Genomic DNA, 20565 nt, shown 5'->3' on the forward strand with positions numbered 1-20565 from the left:
TTTCTACAATAGCGTATGGATTTTTGTTATTCTGCCAAGAAAACGCAATAGTAATTTATGGTAGGTGTAGTTAATTATTAAATCATTACAAGTAATTATTAAGTTTTTAACAGAAGTTTTAATATGTTGTGGAGTAAAACTCCTTGAATAACGTCCAAGCCTGATCTCGACTTTTGATAGCTCTTCTGTTCTTTAAAAAAAAAAAAAAGTGAGCTACCAATCTGCAGAAAACATTCAAAATAAATGGAAAGAAATGCATTGTGAAATAATGTGCTACTGCACTAACATACTTACTTTTAACAGTAAATTTATCAGCATATCTTCTAAAAGCTGATTTGCTGGCTTTTATTAAAGCCTTAAGGGTGTTTCTTCACTGTTAGGTATTTGAATATTTCGTCCCATTTTTTCCCCTCCATCTGAGGTAGAATTTGGTGTTTGGTCACAGCACGCAGTACAAAACAAAAACAACAACAAAGTGGAGTACACAAACAAAGGGTTTTTTTCCACTGCAGCGTAGGACTGTTATTAGCATTACATCACTTTGTTTTATTTATGTTTTAGTGTTTGTGTGTGCGTGTGTGTGTGTGTGTGTGTGTGTGTGTGTGTGTGTGCCTGTCTGTCTGTGTGTGTGAATTTCAACCCGAGACCTCCGAACTGTGATTCAGACGTGATAATCAGTCGGTCACTGTGCCGCCCATATAAACTTTAATATATCAACTAAATTACTATTGTTATTAATGATGACAGGCAACGCCAAGAACACCAAAATCGACGCTCGGGTTTGGGGGTCCTTCGTGTTGTTGGGCGCTCGCGAAATGACGTAGCTGCCATCTTGATCAGCTGATTCCGCTTGAGCTATTTGACCAAAAAGACAACAGAATTTACCTGCGATACGAGATTCAACACCAAAAGGGAGCGTATTGTCTTCAAGTCGGACACTATTGACATGCTCCATTTGGGTATGCACGTATTTATTTAGACCATGTGTGTCTCCCCCCCCAACCAGGGCGTATTAGCATTTTTGCTAAGTCAGTGGCTACCTAGAAACATCACACAGCTAACGTCAGGCCCTTCAAAATGCTTTGTTCGACACAGCGCTCGTTAAATGACGTTTCAGTTACATTAAAAAAACAAAAATTTATTAGGGCTGCAGTCAAATGTGGCTCTGGTGGTGGTTTGATGTCGGATGTGTTTTGTGTTTTAAGCAGTGGCTTTGTTGTTATGAGCTGTACGGCTACCGCCGAGACGGTCATGACCGAAGAAGAAAAAGGTGGAACACAAGGGTCCTACATGCGCTTGAAGTAACTATAAATGGTCTTTGTTGCCGTGTGACTCGTTTAAATAGAGTTGTTTCGTGAATAATGTGTTTGGCTACGGTTGTCATGCCAAGTTGAAGTGTGTCAACGCCCATAACAATACGACAGTAAATGTCTTGCTGTAAACTGTAATATAATACAGTATAGTACAGTACATCGGTGGTTGTCGAACGTTTTACACATAGTACCACCTAAAAAAAAATCAATTTAACTCTCCAAATACCACTTTTATGACCAACATTAAATTCCAGTAAAGTATTCATCAACCATGCAGCAGGTTTTATTCCTAAAAACTATACATGTATGTAGGCCTGTCACGATAACACATTTTCTAAGAGTATATATTTCCCCCAAAACTATAATGTTAAACGATAATATTGTTTTTTTACTGTCTCTGAAAACATGAAAAAATTATTATTAACATTATATATTTTTTTTCCCTTTTAAATCATTATTGTTGTAATTATGATTGTTATTATTATAATTTCCTTTTTTGTTTCTCAATTAATTTGTTTTTCTTTACTCTGTGATATGGGTCCCTCTGCAATAAAGCACTGCAAGACTTGCCTGGTTCACATTGAGCCTTCTATTCTGATTATAATTGGTTTAGAAGCCCAAACCGAATGAAAATGCTCCATATAAACACCACAATCGGAATAAACAGGCCGAATCCGAATGGAATTTTAGTCGGTTTCACAGGGGTTGAACATTCATTTTTGCCAAACCGATCAGAATGAAATTGTCACCATGTAGATGTTATTCAGAATAATAATAATGTCTGTGCATGCTTCGTCTCGATGTACACGTAAATGCACTGTGATGTCATTGTTTGAGTACGCCGTAAATATGGCAGCTCCAGACAGAACTCGTATGCGACGGAAAGCTTGCTTTAAAATTACTTATAAGTTGTTTTTATCAAGCATTTATCTATCTATTTCTTTAACAAACGTGTGAAAACAATTCCAACTACTGTGCTGAATAAATGACAGACCTCCATCTTGATAAATGATGACGTTCACGGCGACATGTGCATGTCTCACGGCTGTTCCGATTAAATGTAGTGCACATCATGTATACATCCAATCAGAATAGATATGTCACATGTAAACAGTTGATCAGAGATGATTTTACAATTTTTCTCGTAACATTGCTACGTTTGTCTCATAATATTAAAATGTTTATCCTGTAACTTTATGACCTTTTTCTTGTAAAATTATGACTTCTGTCTCATAAGATGACATCTTTTGTATTATAAAATTCCAACATGCGTCTCGTAACATTGCGACCTTTGTCTGTAACACTATGAAATTTTTTCCTGTGGTACTATGATTTTTGTTTCATTACATTAGGACTTTTTCCTGTAACATTATGACACTTGTGAAATGACAAGTTTTGCCTCGTAACATTACAGCTTTTTTTTTCCTCTAAAAAATTAGCATTTTATTCTCGTAACATTACAACTTTTGACCCCCTCATTTCTGTTGTTAGTCGTTAACATATATATTTTTTTATTTTTATCAAATTTTGAGAAGTAAGTTATTCTTGTTAAGCTGCGGTTGTCAGATGCTGCATGGCAATTGAGGTGTCCCTCTCTCTCGACTCCTGCAGGCCGCCATCATGGACAAGATTTTGGAGGGCCTGATTAGCTCTGCTCACACGCTTCCGGTGAAGAAGGCCATCGTGAAAAAGGTGGTGGAGGCGGCCGAGAAGGATGTGGCAGCGGAGGAGTGCCGGGCCCTGTTTGCCGTCACCACCCGCCTCGTTCTGCTGGGTGAGGACGCTTTCCAGAAGCAGGTGGGCAGCGGTGGGAAGTAACCAAGTACAAATACTTGGTTACTGTACATTATGGTTTTACTCCATACATTTGAAAATGTATATCTGTACTTTCTACTCTTTACTTTGTCAGGGTTGGTTTGTTACTTTTTTCAACCTCCCGTAGATGACGGCACAACGTAAAAAATTACATAAAGAAAGAGAGGTTACATTTTACTGTGGTTAAGGTTATGATTGTGGGTACTCTTGTCACCTCTGCAGGTGGGCTTCCAGGTCCTGGAGGCGTACACCCGCTACCACCGCTCAGAGTTTGAGGCGTTCTTCAGTAAGGATTTTGTGCTGGGCCTGCTGCAGCAAGGCTATGAGCAGCTGGAGCACAAAGACCCGGCCGTGGTGGACTACATCCACTGTGGCCTACGGCTGCTCATTAGCTGCCCTGCCGTGCTGCAGCTGTTCGCCGTGGTCCAGGTGGAGGTGTTGAGGATGGTGTGCGAGCGGCCCGGCCCGGCCCTGTGCGCCCGTCTCGCCACTCTGCTGTCCGACTTTGTGCAGTGCGTGCCCAGGGACAAGGGCGGCGTCCTGTTCTGCCAGCAGCTGGTGAGGACCATCGGCTACTTCCACTGCCTGGCCAGCCAGGAGCAGGAGCTGGGTGAGTACGTGGCCCACGTCACCAAAGTCAGCACGTTACTGCAGAACATCTGGAAGGCAGAGCCGGCCACGCTGCTGCCTTCCCTGCAGGAGGTCTTCGCCATCATCTCTTCCACAGGTGAGACCTTGTTTTGTTCACGATTGATTCATCACGAGCAAATAAAATGGAGCCTCCAAAGACACAATGCTTTCTGAGACGCTGATCTCCAATTTAACTATTTCTAGACGCATTGAGATCAATTATATTTGAAAACAAATTGATTGAAAAATTGCAATAGATTTCGACTTTACTCTCATAACATCACAACTCGTAACATTCGAACATGTTTCCTATTTCCTATTAACTCTATAAATTCAGTCTAGTAACGTTGCAAATTTTTCTCGGAACACTACAACATCCTTGTATCGTTACGTTTTTGGTCGTAACATTGACTTTTTATAATTGTAATATTACAACTTCTTTCTCATAAATGTATGAATTTGTGTGATATACCATTTCATTCTCATGCGGTTACAGTTTTATTCTTGTACATAACAAAATTTTCGTAATATTATAACTTACTAACATTTATTTGCTGAACTACACAACTTCTCATAAAGTGAAGACTTTATTTTCGTACATAACAATGTTCATTTCTTTTTTGTGACATTATGACTGGATATTCTTCTCGTAACATCGTGACTTAATTTTTGTCACATTCCAACTTATGTCGTTTATAAAAGTGTCCTGTTCTTTTCCTCCCGTCCTTCTTCAGACCCGTCCTTCGAGCCATCCATAGCCTTGGCCAGTCTGGTGCAGTACATCCCGGTCCAGATGATCACAGTGCTGATTAAGAGTCTCACGACGGATCAGAATGTCAAAGATGCAAACATGACCAAAGCGCTATGCAGGTATCTCGAAGTGTGACCCACACAACATGGTGTTATTGGCTGGAGGGTATACACACTGTTCCTCTGTTCTTAGAATGATCGACTGGCTCTCCTGGCCTCTGGCCCAGCACGTGGACACCTGGGTCATCGCTCTGCTCAAAGGACTGGCCGCCGTTCAGAAGTTCACCATCCTTATTGATGTCACTCTGCTCAAAATTGAACTGGTAGGTAATGAAATGAAATGTTATGTTTTGATTTCATTTGATAAAGACCATCTTATTGGGGCTGCTAAGACAAATTATTTACACTTCACCAACATTATTCAGAATATAATGAGTATTATAACCCAAAACAGATTTGTTTAAAGTATGGATATTCCCGGCGGCACGGTGGGCGACTGGTGAGCACATCTGCCTCACAGTTCTGAGGACCTGGGTTCAAATCTGGCCCTGCTTGTGTGGTGGTTGCATGTTCTTCCCGTGCCGGCGTGGGTTTTCTCCGGGTACTCTGGTTTCCTCCCACATCCCAAAAACATGCATGTTAGGTTAATTGAAAACTCTAAATTGCCAGTAAGTGTGAATGGTTGTGTGTTTATATGTGCCCTGCAATTGGAATGGCGACCAGTTGAAGTTGTACATCGCCTCTCGTCCAGTCAGCTGGGATAGGCTCCAGCACCCCCGCGACCCTAGTGAGGATAAGCGGTTTGGAAAATGGATGGATGGTCCCATTATATTGTGTTAATATATATAATATAGTATATCACAACACCACCACCATGATTGACTGTTGTTATGATGTTCTTTTTTTGAAATGCTGTGTTACATTTACGCCATATGTAATGTGACACACACCTTCAAAAAACTTCCACTTTCGTCTCGTCAGTCCATGGAATATTCTCTTAAAAGTCACAGATGTTTTTTTTGCAAAAGTAAGATGATTTTTGGTCAGCGGTGGTTTTCAGTTTGGAACTCTGCTTTTGATGCCATTTTTGCCCACTCTTCCTTATCGTTGAGTCATGAACACTGATGTTAACTGAGGCAGGGAAGGCCTGCGGTTCTTCAGATATTGTCCTGGGTTCCTTTGTGACCTCCTGGATGAATCGTCGCTGTGCTTTTGGGGAACTTTTTGTTGGTTGGCCACTTCTGGGAATGGTTTGCCACTGTTCCATGTTTTCTTAATTTTTGGATAGTGGCTCTCACCGTGGTTCGTTGGAGTCCTAAAGTTTTAGAAATGGCTTTGTAACCCTTTCCAGACTGATAGATGTCAATCTGTTCTTAAATTTCTTCGGATCGTGGCATTTTGTTGCAGCTTTTCTAGATATTTTGGCTGACTTCATTTTGTTAGACAGGTTCAATTTAAATGATTTCTTGATTAACAGGTCTGGAGGTAATCAGGCTTGGGCTCGGTCAATGAAAATGAACTCAGCTTTCCATTCAATGTGATTAGCCATAGTTAATTCATGATTTAACAAGGGGCGCAATTACGTTTTTTATACAGCGCCAGGTAGCTGTGAATTGATTTTTTTCCTTAATGAATAAGATCACCATTTAAAATCATCATTTTATGTTTACTTGGGTTATCTTTGTCTGGTATTTACATTTGTTTGATCTTAAACATTAAAGTGGGGAAACTGGAAAAAATTTTGAATTTGAGAAGGGCCAAATACTTTTTCACGGCACTGTAGCTCCTTTTAGCAATGAAGCTCCAAGATGACCATTGTTGATTTTTTTTTAATTTTTTATTTTCCTTCCCCACGTTTTCCCCTACCTATAGGTGTTCAATCGTCTGTGGTACCCCATTGTGCGTCAGGGGGCGCTCGCCGTCCTCTCCCACATGCTCCTCAGCTTCCAGCACTCTCCTGAGGCCTTCCATCTGGTCAGGAATCCCACCAGCAAAAAAACCCGTGAACTGGACTATCGGCATTCCTGCCTTCTCCAATAATCCTGTGCTCGTCATCTGTTGCAGGTTATTCCACACGTGGTGGGTCTGGTGCAGTCCCTGCAGGCCGACGGCCTCCCCACCAGTAAAGCCTTCCTGCTGCAGTTCACTGAGCTCGCACACTGCATGATGTACCAGTACTCTGGATTCCCAGACCTCTACGACCACATTTTGGAAGCCATCAAGGTAAACGAGCCCTGGGATTATGTTGTCCAAAACCTTGAACTACCTGTACAGGCGATGCTTTAAGTAACATGTTTGCTTTCATACAAGTGTAAGAAGAAGGTATTTCACTGTGTAAGAAAACAAAGTAAAACTACTCACCCTTTAAAGAGATAAACTACACTAGATAGAATAATTACAGATTCTGTGTATATTAACTCCACAGGTGTTGGTTGCTTCTTTGACATTTTTTTTTTCATGGCAAAATATACTTCCAAATGAGGTTGAAACCATAATTACGCCAAACTTGCCTTCAGCTCAGTGAGCATCTCAAGGTTAAATGCCATGTTTGTTTTGCCTGTTTTTTATGCATAAAAACAAGAAGATCCATCCATCCATTTTCTACCACTTATCCGAGGTCGGGTCCCGGGGTCAGTAGCGTTAGCAGGGACGCCCAGACTTTCCTCTCCCCAGCCACTTCCTCCAGCTCTTCCGGGGGGATCCAGAGGCGTTCCCAGGCCAGCCGAAAGGTGTAGTTTCTCCAGCGTGTCCTGGTTCGTCCCCGGGGTCTCCTCCCGGTAGGACGTGCCCGGAACACCTCACCGGGGAGGCGTCCGAGAGGGATCCGAATCAGATGCCCCAGCCACCTCATCTGGCTCCTCTCGATGTGGAGGAGCAGCGGCTCTACTCTGAGATCCTCTCGGATGACCGAGCTTCTCACCCTATTTCTTCGGGAGCGCCCGGACAGCCTGCGGAGGAAACTCATTTCGGCCGCTTGTATCCGGGATCTTGTTCTTTCGGTCACGACCACAGCTCGTGACCATAGGTGAGGGTAGGAACGTAGATCGACCGGTAAATTGAGAGCTTCGCCTTTCGGCTTAGCTCCTTCACCATAACGGACCGATACAAAGTCCGCATCACTGCAGATGCTGCACCGATCCGCCTGTCGATCTCTCGTTCCATTTCTTCCCTCACTCGTGAACAAGACACCAAGATACTTGTATTCCTCTGGTACCAGTCCTCTTGAGAGGGGTTGGACTCTCTAAAACAAGAAGATAAAACTCCTTATGTTGTCTTACGTTTTTTTCTTTTCATCTTTTAAGTATTTATATAGTCTTAATTATTTATTAACTGTTTTTAGTATGAATAAATGTATAGTAGAAACATTTTTGTTTTCACATTTGTAATTTGTGTTCATAATTAGATTTAAAAAAATGTTTATCGGAATTTTTTTTCATTTAAGACAATGATAATTAAATAAGCCCCCAGTCAAACTGACTTGTTTTTCTGATAATCTAACACACCCCCTGGGTGAAATTAACCCAGAAACATCATTGCTGTTCCTGACAAACAAGGTTAACATGAAGGTTAATCCTTGAGATGCTCACAGAGCGAAAGTCAATGAACTTGCTAACATCTTGTTATTCAGACTCTCATTTGTCTCCACTACTTTTAAGCCACATTATGATTATTATTATTATTATTATTATTATTGTTGTATTTATGGGTTAAAATAACATCTTGTTCTGCTAGGATTTGCCGAAACCAAGCGAAGAGAAGATCAAGCTGGTGCTGAATCAAAGTGCCTGGACGTCCCAGTCCAACTCTTTCACCTCCGGTCCGCTGAGGCAGGCCGGGAAGTCCGAGACTGGCAAGACGGGCCTGGTCAACTTGGGCAACACCTGCTACATGAACAGCATCCTGCAGACACTTTTCATGGCCACAGAGTTAGTCACAAGGCATTATTATATTATGCTACTATAGCACCCTTAACATCCACTAGTCACACTCTGGTTAAAATTTTGGTTTTGTGGTGGGGTGGTTATCTCTCGTGCAAATGCAAGGTACAGTTTTGTTAGCAGCACGACTATAGGGCTACTCACTGTTGGCAACTTAGTGACGTTGCCTATATATTTAGTGACTTTTAACCCCCCCTCCCCTTGCCACTATTTAAAAAAAAAAAAAAAAAAAAAAAAAACTTTTTGGGGTGTTATTGGACAATTCTAGCGACTCCCACGATCACAGTCCTGCAACTGAATGGCACGTGCCAAATACAACCGCAAAGCGAATGCCCATAAAGATCTGATTGTATTTTCTAGCACTTCCATCACCAAGCCGCCATGTTACACTTTGTCCATTAATTTAGTGGATCCATGCATGTGGCGCATGCGGCGGTCAGCTCACCAAACACAAATACAGCACCGCGCCGAACCTTCGCGCATGTGCCGGTTTTCTGAAGCTAATGCTACTCCCTGCTCGTAAGCCCCGCTTACAATTTGGCTTTAACGTGATAGTGCTTCAGTGTAGTAGCTTGAAAGTGGTGGATCCTTATACAGCCTATTCTCCATGTCATGGGAAAAAAACTCAGTGTGGTGGTGGTGGTGGTGTTAGGTAAATAAATTAACCACATTATGACATCAAAATTTGGTTAAATTCACGATGGTATGCTCACAGACACATTTTCAGAAATATGATGTATTTTGTTTCCCACGGTTATTTAAGCGAGGATGATTGTGTTGCCAACGTAGCTACTTTGTCACTATACTTTGTAACTTTTCCAACCCCTATCAAGACTTCCAGAGACTCTTTCCAGAGCAGGATATATTTACCCTTCCATGTTCCGACTGCAAATGAATGACACTTGTTCAAGCGCTTGCGTTTTTGTGTTTGTCCATTCTCCTGTTATTGTGAATGGAGCAGGAAGTTAACCCGAAACAAATTTGTCATTCACTTGTGAGAATGGACGTGCTTCCAGGTACTGGTGCGCATACTCCATTTGTGTAGTTTATTGCTAATCTGTGCTTGTGCTCCCGTGTAGTAATGGCAAATCTTCGGTCAGCCTAGCTACAAAGTCATGGGTGGAGAAACTTGTGTAGGGGTGGTGTTTGCAAATAGTGCCATCACAAAATAGCTCACTCACACATTTTCAGAAATAGTCAGGTAACAAAATATTACCAACTTGTTGAGTGGGCAAGCAGTCCAGAAACCCAACTATTTGAACAAAAGCAATAATTAAAAAGAAAAATTTCTATGATATATAATATGTTCCCTTTAAATAACGCTGCAATCCAAACTTGTCTTTCTTCAGTTTCAGACGACACGTCTTGTCGCTGCGTCTGAACGATTCCGGTATGCTGATAAAAAAGCTGCAGATGCTCTTCGCCTTCCTTGCGCACACCCAGGTTTGTGTTTGCGTGCGGAAGACTGGAATGATTGTGGCGGCTTGAAAGTGTGGCACAATGTTGTCGTTTCCCCCACAGAGGGCGGCCTACGCTCCCAGGAACTTCTTAGAGGTGTCACGGCCGCCGTGGTTCAATGCGGGCTCTCAGCAGGACTGTTCAGAATATCTCCGCTTTCTCCTGGACAGGTATGATGCGTAAATAATTGGTAATCGAAGAGTTCAAACGCAAAAGCCGTGAAGCGCGCCTACTAGTAGACTGCCTATCACAGCATTGTTCTGCATTGCTTAACCCTGCAAAAACCAAACAATTACTATATAAAATTTGTCAAAAAGAAATTTTTAATTGCAGAAACCATCAAGCTCCATACGCATTTTGGTGCAGCTGCCGCCATCTCCATTTAGGCCAATCATTAGCCCATCCATTCTCATACAAAAGTACAAAATTATAAAGATGAAGCTGCTCAAAAGTCAATGTTCTTTTGTGTTGAAAAGTGTAACTATGAGTCTAACCTGTGCATGAGCAGAGAGGTGACTCCATACTGCACGTGCACACTTTTTGGCATATTTGAAAAAAAAAAAAAAACTTAATGTGGCACATGACCAGAGAGAGACAATCACAAGTGTCTGCTTTAGGAGAAGGAAGTAATATTGAGAAAGAAAAAGTCAGAGCTTTTGCAGCTATTCTAATTTCAATAGTAATTAAGGAAATTTCCAAAAGCATCTAAAATTTAATTTACACATTTTCCAACTAATGTAATGGATTACATAAATGTTCTAATAAGGTAATCTCATTACAAGTAATTAGTTACTCCCCAACACTGCTTGTGATCCACTTTGGAGCCTCCACTGTAGCTTCTCCTACATTTATTGACATTTCTTCCTGATACCAAGGTTACACGAAGAGGAGAAAACCATTCAGCTGTTGGAATCTGCCAACCTAAGCGTTCCCGCTGACGTCATAGACTCAAGCAGCAAAGACGCAACCGCTCCGACATCCCCTGAAGAAGGCGAAGCGTCCTCTCTGAAAGTGGATGAAGACGACAGACGTACCCTCATCGAGAGGACTTTCGGCGGAAAGCTTGTGACGGGCATCCGCTGTATGCACTGCGACGGCGTCTCAGAAAAGGAGGAGCCCTTCACGGACCTCTCGCTGGCCTTCTGCCCCTCGCGGGACGCAGCCAAGTCCGACGAGTCCAAAGCAAGTTCGCCTCTTTAACACAAATTGGCAAGTTAGCCTTTTTCACGCTGAGATCCAGCCAAATCAACAATTTAGATAGAAAGCGATCCAGTCAAATAACCGTAATTTAGTTGTAGCCCTCACTGCCAGTACTCACAAAACCGTTGAACCCTCAGTTCACTGGGGAAAAGAAACCCAAACCCATTTCCGTAGGAACGCGCCCTCAAAACGCTTCAGTAGGCACAGCGACTGGATCCCGTAGCGTCGAAGCGGCAGCCCGGTGGCGTTGAGCAGGCAGTATCCGTAGTGTCGAAGCGGCAGCCTGGTGGCGTTTAAAGAGTAAATCCGTCCGCGTTGAAACAGTCAATCCGGTCGCGTTGAAACAGTCAATCCGGTCGCGTTGAAACAGTCAATCCGTTCGTGTGAAAACAGTCAATCCGTTTTCGTTGAAACAGTCAATCCGGTCGCGTTCAAAAACCAGGTCCCGACCCCCCCAAAAAAAACAACTCTTTCCTCCCGCCGCATCTCCCGCTCTTTCTCCACGACCCACCTCCTTCTTCGAATCCCATTGGACGCACCGCCCCTTCAATCAATCATTAAAAAAACAAAACCCTGAAATGTTCACAGACCCCTCGGAACGCAGGACACCCCAGTATCCATCCACACAAAGAACCAAACAAACTTTTAACTAGTTTTCACAACAGCAATTCAAACAAATACAGTTCAACACATTTTAGTCAGTACACTACATAGTGTGCCTCTTTCATAAGGAGATCCTGTTAAATGACTACTAAAATAATCATTGAGCATTTTAGCCTTTCACACAGAGATCTTGCCGAGTTTACAATTTTATCCTCTTTAACGGAGAGATGCAGCCAAATTACTACAAATTAGCTTCATTCAAAGAATTACAACAAATTACGTTTGTACGAGTTTAACTTTTTTTCACACAGATATTCAGCTAAATGACTTATCAATTGAGCTTCTTAACCGTAAATTAGCAATTCAGCCTCTTTCACACAGTGACCCAGCTAAAATACTGTTCATCAGCAATTTTGCCTCTTTCACCGGAGAACCAGCTATATTACAGCAAATTAACAATTTAGCCTCTTTCACACAGAGATCTAGCCAAATTATCGTAATTTAGTATTTCACACAGAGAACCAGCTACATTACATGAAATTACCAGTTTAACCTCTTTCATACAAGTTGGCCATTTAGCCTCTTTCAAAGAGATCTTGCCAAATGACCATAACGTAGCAATTTAGCCTCTTTGTTCAGATACCCAACTAAATTACATTAGCAGTTTAGACTCTTTCAAACAGATAGCTAGTCAAATTACTATAAATTAGAATTAAAAATTCAGCCTCTTTCATACTGAGATGGAGCTCAATTACAGCAAATTAGCCTCTTTCACCGAATTACCACAAGTTAGCACTTTATCCTGTTTACCACAAATGAGCAGTTTTGTCCTTTGTCTCCCCAAGACCAACGATTCCAAAGTGGTTTGCCAGGGTTCCGTCAATGGCGGCAGCGAGACCCCCGTCCCGGGTACCAAAGACCAAGCCAGCCACTTTCACGCCGTGCCAGAGAACGAGCCTCACCTCTCAGTGCCTGACTTGGTGGACTACTTCCTGGCTCCGGAGATCCTGGACCAGGACAACGCCTACTTCTGCAGCAAGTGCGGTAGCCTGCGGAGGGCCGAGCGGACCCTCAAGTTGACGTCGGCCCCCGAGTACCTGATCCTGACGCTGTTGCGCTTCGCTTACGATGCCAAGTGCCACGTGCGCCGCAAGATCCTGGACAACGTCACAATCCCGCCGCGCCTTCAGCTCCCTGTGCACCGCCCCTCGGTGTCCTCGCCGCCCCAGCCGCTGCTCACCACCTCCCCAACCCTGGCGGACTCCCCCGAGAGCAGCGAGAACCTGGCCAAGAAGCTCAAACCCTCCCGAAGAGACGAGGAAGTCCAGTCGGTGCGTTACGTCCTCAGCTCTGTCGTGATGCATTCGGGCGTGTCGTCCGAGAGTGGACATTACTACTCCTATGGCTGTGACAACGCGGCGCAAGGGGACTCCGCCTATCAAAAGGAGGACTTGAGTCACGGGGAGCAAGTCCGGGATGGTCCGAGTGGTCAGGGAGGCGGCACCGTGCCCCCCAGCGATTGGCTGCTGTTCAATGACAGCAGAGTGACATTTGCTTCCTTCCAATCGGTGCAGAACATCACCAGCCGGTTCCCCAAGGACACGGCCTATGTGCTCATGTACAGGAAACAGGAAGTGGCAGGGCAAGACTCTGTTAAAGGTCCGGCAGCCAATGGAACAAGGCAGAGCACCGAGCCGCCGCTGCAGAAAGAACTGCTGGATGCCATTATCAAGGACAACAAGCTGTATCTACAGGTAAAACTAACTGCATTGAGAATTTTTTTTTTTTTGTATGTTTTAAACCTAAAAACTCCTTCAATAAACGGGGACTCACCGCCAATAAGCATTTATGGGATTTGTTCCCCCGAAAAAAGAGAAAAAATGGGGGGGAAAAATGAAAATCCATATACAGGTGGATCTGTGGGTGCTGAATCGCTAGTATGCAGGGATCCACTGTCTCGGCAAGTTACTGCAAATTTGCAATTTTTCCTTTCAAACATCTGATTTTTCTGCCAAATTACTGCAATTCAACTTGTTTCCAACAGAGATCCAGCCAAATTACTGAAATTTTGCATTTCACAGAAATCAAGCCAAATTACCATGAATGAACAATTTAGCCTCTCTCACTCAGAGATCCAGCCAAATTACTGCGATTTAGCCTACTTAATATAGATCCATCATACAACCCCAATTCCAAAGAAGTTGGGACGTTGTGTTAAACATAAATAAAAACAGAATACAATGATTTGCAAATCATGAACAACCTATATTTAATTGAATACACTACAAGGACAAGATATTTAATGTTCAAGCTGATAAATATTGTTTTTAGCAAATCATTAACTTATAATTTTATGGCTGCAACACGTTCCATAAAAGCTGGGACAGGGTCAGGCTTACCACTGTGTTACATCCCCTTTTCTTTTAACAACATTCAATAAATGTTTGGGGAACTGAGGACATTAAATGTTGAAGCTTTGTAGGTGGAATTATTTCCCATTCTTGCTTGATGTATACAGCTTCAGCTGTTCAACAGTCCGGGGTCTCCGTTGTTGTATTTTACGCTTCATATTGCGCCACACATTTTCAATGGGAGACAGGTCTGGACTGCAGGCAGGGCAGTCTAGTACACACACTCTTGAACATGATTTGCAAATCATTCTATTCTGTTTTTATTTATGTTTAACACAACGTCCCAACTTCATTGGAATTGGGGTTGTAATTAGGCCTCTTTCACAAAGAGGTTTGGCCAAATTTAACTTCTTTAAAACAGAACAAATTACCACAACTTTGCAATTTTGCCTTTCACACATACATCCAGCCAAATTAGTAATTAAGCTTATTTCATACAGGGATCCAGACAAATTAACACATTTAGCCACTTTACTGTAAAAATGGCAGTTTAGCCTCTTTGACACAGCGGTACAGTCAAATTATTGTGATTGAACCTATTTCACACTGAAGTTAAATTAGTGCTAATTTTAAAAAGATGCCTCTTTTCCGCAAATTGGCAATTGAACCTCTACCATGTAGAGATCCTGCCTTGTTACCACAAATGAGCCATTTGGTAAGCTCAGGCATTATCTACCTGTATGCCATTTTGAAAGTGCACACACTTGCGGAAATATCCTGATTTCGCTCGGTTCTGTGCAAAATCCACAAGCGAACAAACACTGGTTATTGTGTTGCAGTTCTTTGATAGTTCTTTGTGTCTGTAAACAATGTCTTTTCAAATTTACATGAGAGCAACAATTGAGCTACGAAAGGGGTGAACACAGACGGCGGCACTCTGCACTTGTTCACATTTTGCACACGTACTGTGGCATCGACACTATACAACAAATGACCTCGACAAATCATCAAGATCAACGCTGGATAAAAAGATTTGTTTCGCCTTCGCCCCGAGTCAAATCTGGGAGACACCAGGCAGCAATTTCACGGGCCACTGAACCCTCCCTGCACAAACGGCCACTAGGGGTAGCTGTCAGAACACTGCAACTCCCTTTCACACTTCTGTTCTCTCTTTACAGGAACAAGAATTGAACGCTCGGACTCAGGCTCTGCAGGCTCCGTCGTCTTCCTGTTCCTTCAGGCCCAACGGCTCGGATGACAACAACCCGCCGGGGAGTTGCGGCCCGTCCGGAGGGGGTGGAGGAGGAGGTGGAGGGGGCTTTAACACCATTAGTAGACTGGTCTTCTAAAACAAAATAAAAAGCACATAACGTTAACGAGAGCAGGGGTGGGGGAACCTTTTTGCTATCCTCAGAGGGCCATGATAAAGTCATGTAAAAAGAAAAGACGTGTGACCCGACACGTGTCTTACTGAAAAGAGACTCAAACGTCTACCAGTTGTGCAGGTGGTTTATATTGGGATAAGGGAGTCTACCACAACACATCGTGCCTGTGAATATTCTCATTCATCCATGTCATTTCATTCTCAGGGCATTGAATCCATCGCAACCGGACTTTTCTGGTTGTCTTGGAAGACGTTTCGCCTCTTTTTTGAGCAGCGTTCATCAGTTCATGCAGCAAGGCTAGGTAGGACAGCAAAAGCCTGCTTTGGGTGTAGAAAATAAACTATTTATGCTCCAAGTAATCTAGCAATGTAGTCTCTTTTACAGAAGAAGGAGACATCCAATTTACAGTAAATGGGCAGTTTGGCCTCTTTAGCACAGAGAGCCTACCAAATCAAGTTGGCCTCCTTCACACCAAGTTCCAGCCAAATTACCACTAATTAGTAGTTTGGCCTTTTCCAGACAGCGATTCAGCCAAATTAGCAATTTGAATACTTTCAGATAGAGATCTAGCCACATTTCTGGAAATTAGTCATGAATCCTGTAAAAGCTGGCATTTCCTGCCTTGTTGCCATACCACTGAGTGTGGGGAACAAATTTGGAGGTAGTATCAGATACTTTTGTGAAAGGGTATCATGTAAAAATGCAAAGATTGATAAATGCCGGGTCTTCTGCTCCTGCTCTGATGCTGCAATTTTGCTGTATACACATATAAAGCGGCTTAAACTTCATCTTTACAGATGCCAGCTCTGCAGTGGTTGTAACAGTGGTGCCTTGAGACACGACTGACCCAATTTAGGAGTTTTTCAAGATATGCGCTCAATTTTGTTTTTTATTTTTGATTTGTGCTTTGATTTGAGAGCTCAAACTGAGCTGTATGGTGGCAGTAAACTCGATTCAACTCACTTCACAATAATTATAAGTTTGGCAAGCCGTGAACATTTAATCAAAAAAAGAGGCTTCAAGCTGTTTAATGCCTCTCCCAGCAATGATGATGTGTATTTTTGGGGGGGGGACAAAAACAAACAATGTTCCCTTAACAATGGCCCAAGAAGGCAAGCGCCTGGTGGCCGGGCCTGCACCCATGGGGCCCGGCCGGGCATAGTCCGAAACCGTAATGTGGGTCCCCCTTCCCATGGGCTCACCACCTCACCATAGGGGTCGGGTGCAGTGCGAGCTGGGCGCTGGCCGAAGGCAGGGACCTTGGTGATCCGATTCCCAGCTACAGAAGCTGGCTCTTGGGACGTGCAATGTCACCTCTCTGGGAGGAAGGAGCACGAGCTGGTGTGTGAGGTCAAGAAGTTCCGACTAGATATAGTTGGACTTGCCTCCACACACAGCTTGGGCTCTGGTACCAGTCCTCTCGAGCAGGTGTGGATATACTTATTGCCCCCCGGCTCGGTGCCTGTACATTAAGGTTCTCCCTGGTGGACGAGAGGGTAGCCTCCCTTCGCCTTCGGGTGGGGGGACGGGTCCTGACTGTTGTTTGTGCCAATGCACCAAACAGCAGTTCAGAGTACCCACCCTTTTTGGAGTCCTTAGAGGGGGTGCTGGAGAGCGCTCCCGCTGGGGTCTCCATCGTTCTGCTGGGGCACTTCAATGCTCACGTGTGCAATGACAGTGAGACCTGGAAGGGCGTGATTGGGAGGATTGAGGCGGGCTCTCCTATCTCTGGGGTTGAGGTCACCGAGGTGGTTAAAAAACTCCTCGGTAGCAAGGCCCCGGAGGTGGATGAGATTCGCCCAGAGTTCCTAAAGGCTCTGGATGTTGTGGGGCTGTCCTGGTTGACACGCCCCTGCAACATCGCGTGGACATCGGGGACAGTGCCTCTGAATTGGCAGACTGGGGTGGTGGTGCCCGTTTTATAAGAAGGGGGATTGGAGGTTGTGTTCCAACTACAGGGGGATCACACTCCTCAGCCTCCCTGGTAAGGTCTATTCAGGGGTGCTGGAGTGGAGGGTCCGTCGGGAAGTCGAATCTCAGATTCAGGAGGAGCAGTGTGGTTTTCGTCCTGGCCGTGGAACAGTGGACCAGCTCTACACCCTGGGTAGCGTCCTCGAGGGTGAATGGGAGTTCGCCCGACCAGTTTACATGAGTTTTGTGGACTTGGAGAAGGTGTTCTTTGTCCTTTGGGGTCCTTGGGGGGCGGGGTTGCTTTGGGACTGTGGGTTAACCGATCCCCCTGGGATAACCCCTCTCTCCCTGGAGAACGCGTTCGACCGTGTCCCTCGGGTGGTCCTGTGGAGGGCGCTTCGGGAGTATGGGGTACCGAACCCCCTGATACGGGCTGTTCGGTCCCTATACGAGCGGAGTCAGAGTTTGGTCCGCATATCCGGCAGTAAGTCGGACTTGTTTCCGGTGAGGGTTGGACTCTGCCAAGGCTGCCCTTTGTCACTGATACTGTTCATAACGTTTATGGACATAATTTCAAGGCGCAGCCGAGGCGTAGAGGGGGTCCGGTTTGGTGGCCTCAGTATTGCATCTCTGCTTTTTGCAGATGATGTGGTTCTGTTGGCTTCATCGAGCCGTGATCTCCAACTCTCACTGGAGCAGTTCGCAGCCGAGTGTGAAGCGGCTGGGATGAGAATCAGCACCTCCAAATCTGAGACCATGGTCCTCAGTCGGAAAAGGGTGGCGTGCCCTCTCCAGGTCGGGGATGAGATCCTGCCCCAAGTGGAGGAGTTCAAGTATCTTATGGTCTTGTTCACGAGTGAGGGAAGAATGGAACGGGAGACCGACAGGTGGATCGGTGCGGCGTCTGCAATGATGGAACGTATTGATGGCATTTGCATTCATTTGAATGGGGAATGATGATTTGAGATATAAGTGTTTTGAGTTACACACATGGTCATGGAACAACTTAAACTCGTATCTCAAGGCACCACTTTACTATGCTTAGAAATGGTTGCCCACCCCTGGCTAAAAGCACTGAAAAACTCATTGACGACTGAAAGTGTTTACACCGTGGACCGTTTTTAATTTATTGAGATTCTGTTTTGCTGAATTGTATTTTCTTCCAATCAATGTTTCAACAACAACAAAAAAGTGATTGTTTTGTTTAAATTACCTCATATGCCAACAGCATATAGCACAGTACAATGCATTACGATACAACTAGCAGAACCTCCAAAGTGGGCGGACGCATCGTTACACCCGAAGTCACGCAAGACTTGGGCAAGTCACACGAGACTTCATTTGTAGTTCGAAAAGTTCGCTTTGTTTTTATTTAGTTTTTTTCTTTTGGTGGCAGAGGGGGTTGAAGGGTACCCGTGAGGATAACCATAAAGCAGAAAGTGGAACCTACCGTGACGTAGACAGGTGTCAAATCTTCAGGATTACCTATAAACAAGTGCACCGTTTTGGGGGGTAAACGATATCAGTGATAGCAAAAGGGTGATGACAAATGTAGAGCAGGAAGCGTAGCTTTTGGTGATCTAACAGGGTGAATTAACTGCTCAGTGCTATATGAGCAATACAATTAAATTTAAATTCCAAAAACACACCTTGATCTTCACCGAGCGGATTCTGATATATTATTATCATGTTCCACTTCGGAGGTTCCACTTCTCATTTGCATGCATTTTGATCTGTGATGTGTTTTTATTTTTTATTTTTTATTTTTTTTTCTCCCAGGAATGATTGAGTCATTGGGCATTTGATAACTTTTAATATCATACACTGTATATGCAATAAATACATTTGTCTTAAAAAGTCACTCCAGGTAATTGATGAATGGAAAACAACAATGAAATTTCAGTCTCACAGAAGCCATCTCTGCTCTGAAGACGGAATCACGTTGGGGTTTCTGTTATGGTTCTGATGCTGCAATTTTGTGGGATCGGGGTGAGGCAGCCAGGATTCTGCCTCCACACTGTGGAAGGCAGCCTTCTTTTGAGTGGCTGTGGAAGCCACATTGAAGAGGGCATACGGGAACACAGGTTGGCATTGGTGCCTTTCCTCGAGGCAGACATGTGGTATTAGATTGACACTGGTTCTTTAAATTTGTTAGGTTAAAGGGTGATCTCATTTCACTGTAGCTCAAAAATGGTGGGGAATGAATGCAAAACACCCTGAAAGCTTCTCATCTTTTTGGCTGAAAGGGATTTCATCCAGCCTGTACAACAAACAAAGACAAAGGTTACTCCAATTTGTGCTCACTGTGCCAACTACAACAGTGTCTTTGGAAAGATCATTATCCCATTAAAAAGACTCAAAGCATTCATTCAGAATAGAGCTGATCAAGGAAGTTTTAGCCATAATGGTCTGAGCAGCCAGGTGCAGATGGAGGTACCGCTAATTATTGTAACAATTGGACCTGTTTTCATTTTGTGTCATTTGTAATTACTTGGGCCTCATTTCTTCATTGATACTCCTCCGGCTGTTGCTGAAAAAGTCATGAATTACGGTGGCTAATAGAACACATCCTTGGGGGGCCGCGTGTTTAGCATCACAATGGCATTCCAATAAGATTCCTCAAGCCTAGAGACACACCATGTCTAATACAGGGATTTTTAATTTTTTTTTTTTTTTTTTTTTTTTTTTTTTTTTTTTTTTTTACAAGTACTGTAATGGGAAATAATTTGAGTCAAGAACAAAGAGTGGATTTTAAAGCAGTATTGGAAATAGGTACTGATGATGTAAGAAAAGAAGGAAGGTAAATAAGTAGGTTAAAGCAAAGGAAGGATGCAAGATAAAAAAACAATAGGTCTGAGGTGAAAGGAAGGTTTGAGCGAAGGATGTGAGTATGCATGACTAAAAAGTGGGTCTGAGGGAAGGAAGGAAGGAAGGAAAACATGCCAGGAAAAGAGTCTGGGGGAAGGAAGGTGGAAAAGAGCTCAAAAAAGAAAGGGGGGAAGGCAGAAATTAGTTTAAGCAAATGAAGAGCGGGTGTGAGGTGAGAAGGGATGAATGACTGAAAAGTAGGTTTACGTGAAGGAACATAGAAACGAAAACTTACAAAGGAAGTCAGGGAGCAAAAGAATAGAAAAAGGAGTCAGGAATGTAGAAAAAAGAAAGGAAGGCAGAAAATCAGTTTTAAGAAAAGGAGGACGGAAGTAATGATGCA

General features: G+C 43.6%; 1 protein-coding gene across 3 annotated transcripts; it reads left to right on the plus strand.

The window, feature by feature from the left end:
* The first annotated feature begins 818 nt into the window (after positions 1 to 818).
* Positions 819 to 15407, plus strand: usp38 (ubiquitin specific peptidase 38). Of its 3 annotated transcripts, none has more exons than XM_061680170.1 (13): positions 819 to 959; positions 2925 to 3110; positions 3351 to 3855; positions 4493 to 4628; positions 4702 to 4831; positions 6381 to 6482; positions 6573 to 6731; positions 8241 to 8434; positions 9796 to 9889; positions 9968 to 10074; positions 10780 to 11086; positions 12553 to 13461; positions 15237 to 15407. In XM_061680170.1, the coding sequence occupies exons 2-13, from the start codon at positions 2934 to 2936 to the stop codon at positions 15405 to 15407; spliced, it is 2991 nt and encodes a 996-aa protein (XP_061536154.1). In that variant the 5' UTR covers positions 819 to 959; positions 2925 to 2933. The 3 variants fall into 3 exon arrangements, with proteins under 3 accessions (XP_061536154.1, XP_061536155.1, XP_061536156.1); XM_061680171.1 differs by lacking the exon at positions 819 to 959 and adding an exon at positions 1178 to 1301; XM_061680172.1 differs by lacking the exon at positions 819 to 959 and having other exon boundaries at positions 2932 to 3087.
* The last annotated feature ends 5158 nt before the right edge of the window (positions 15408 to 20565 follow it).

The sequence above is a fragment of the Phycodurus eques genome, chromosome 6, assembly GCF_024500275.1.
Source record: "Phycodurus eques isolate BA_2022a chromosome 6, UOR_Pequ_1.1, whole genome shotgun sequence".
In the NCBI taxonomy this organism is placed as follows: Eukaryota; Metazoa; Chordata; class Actinopteri; order Syngnathiformes; family Syngnathidae; genus Phycodurus; species Phycodurus eques.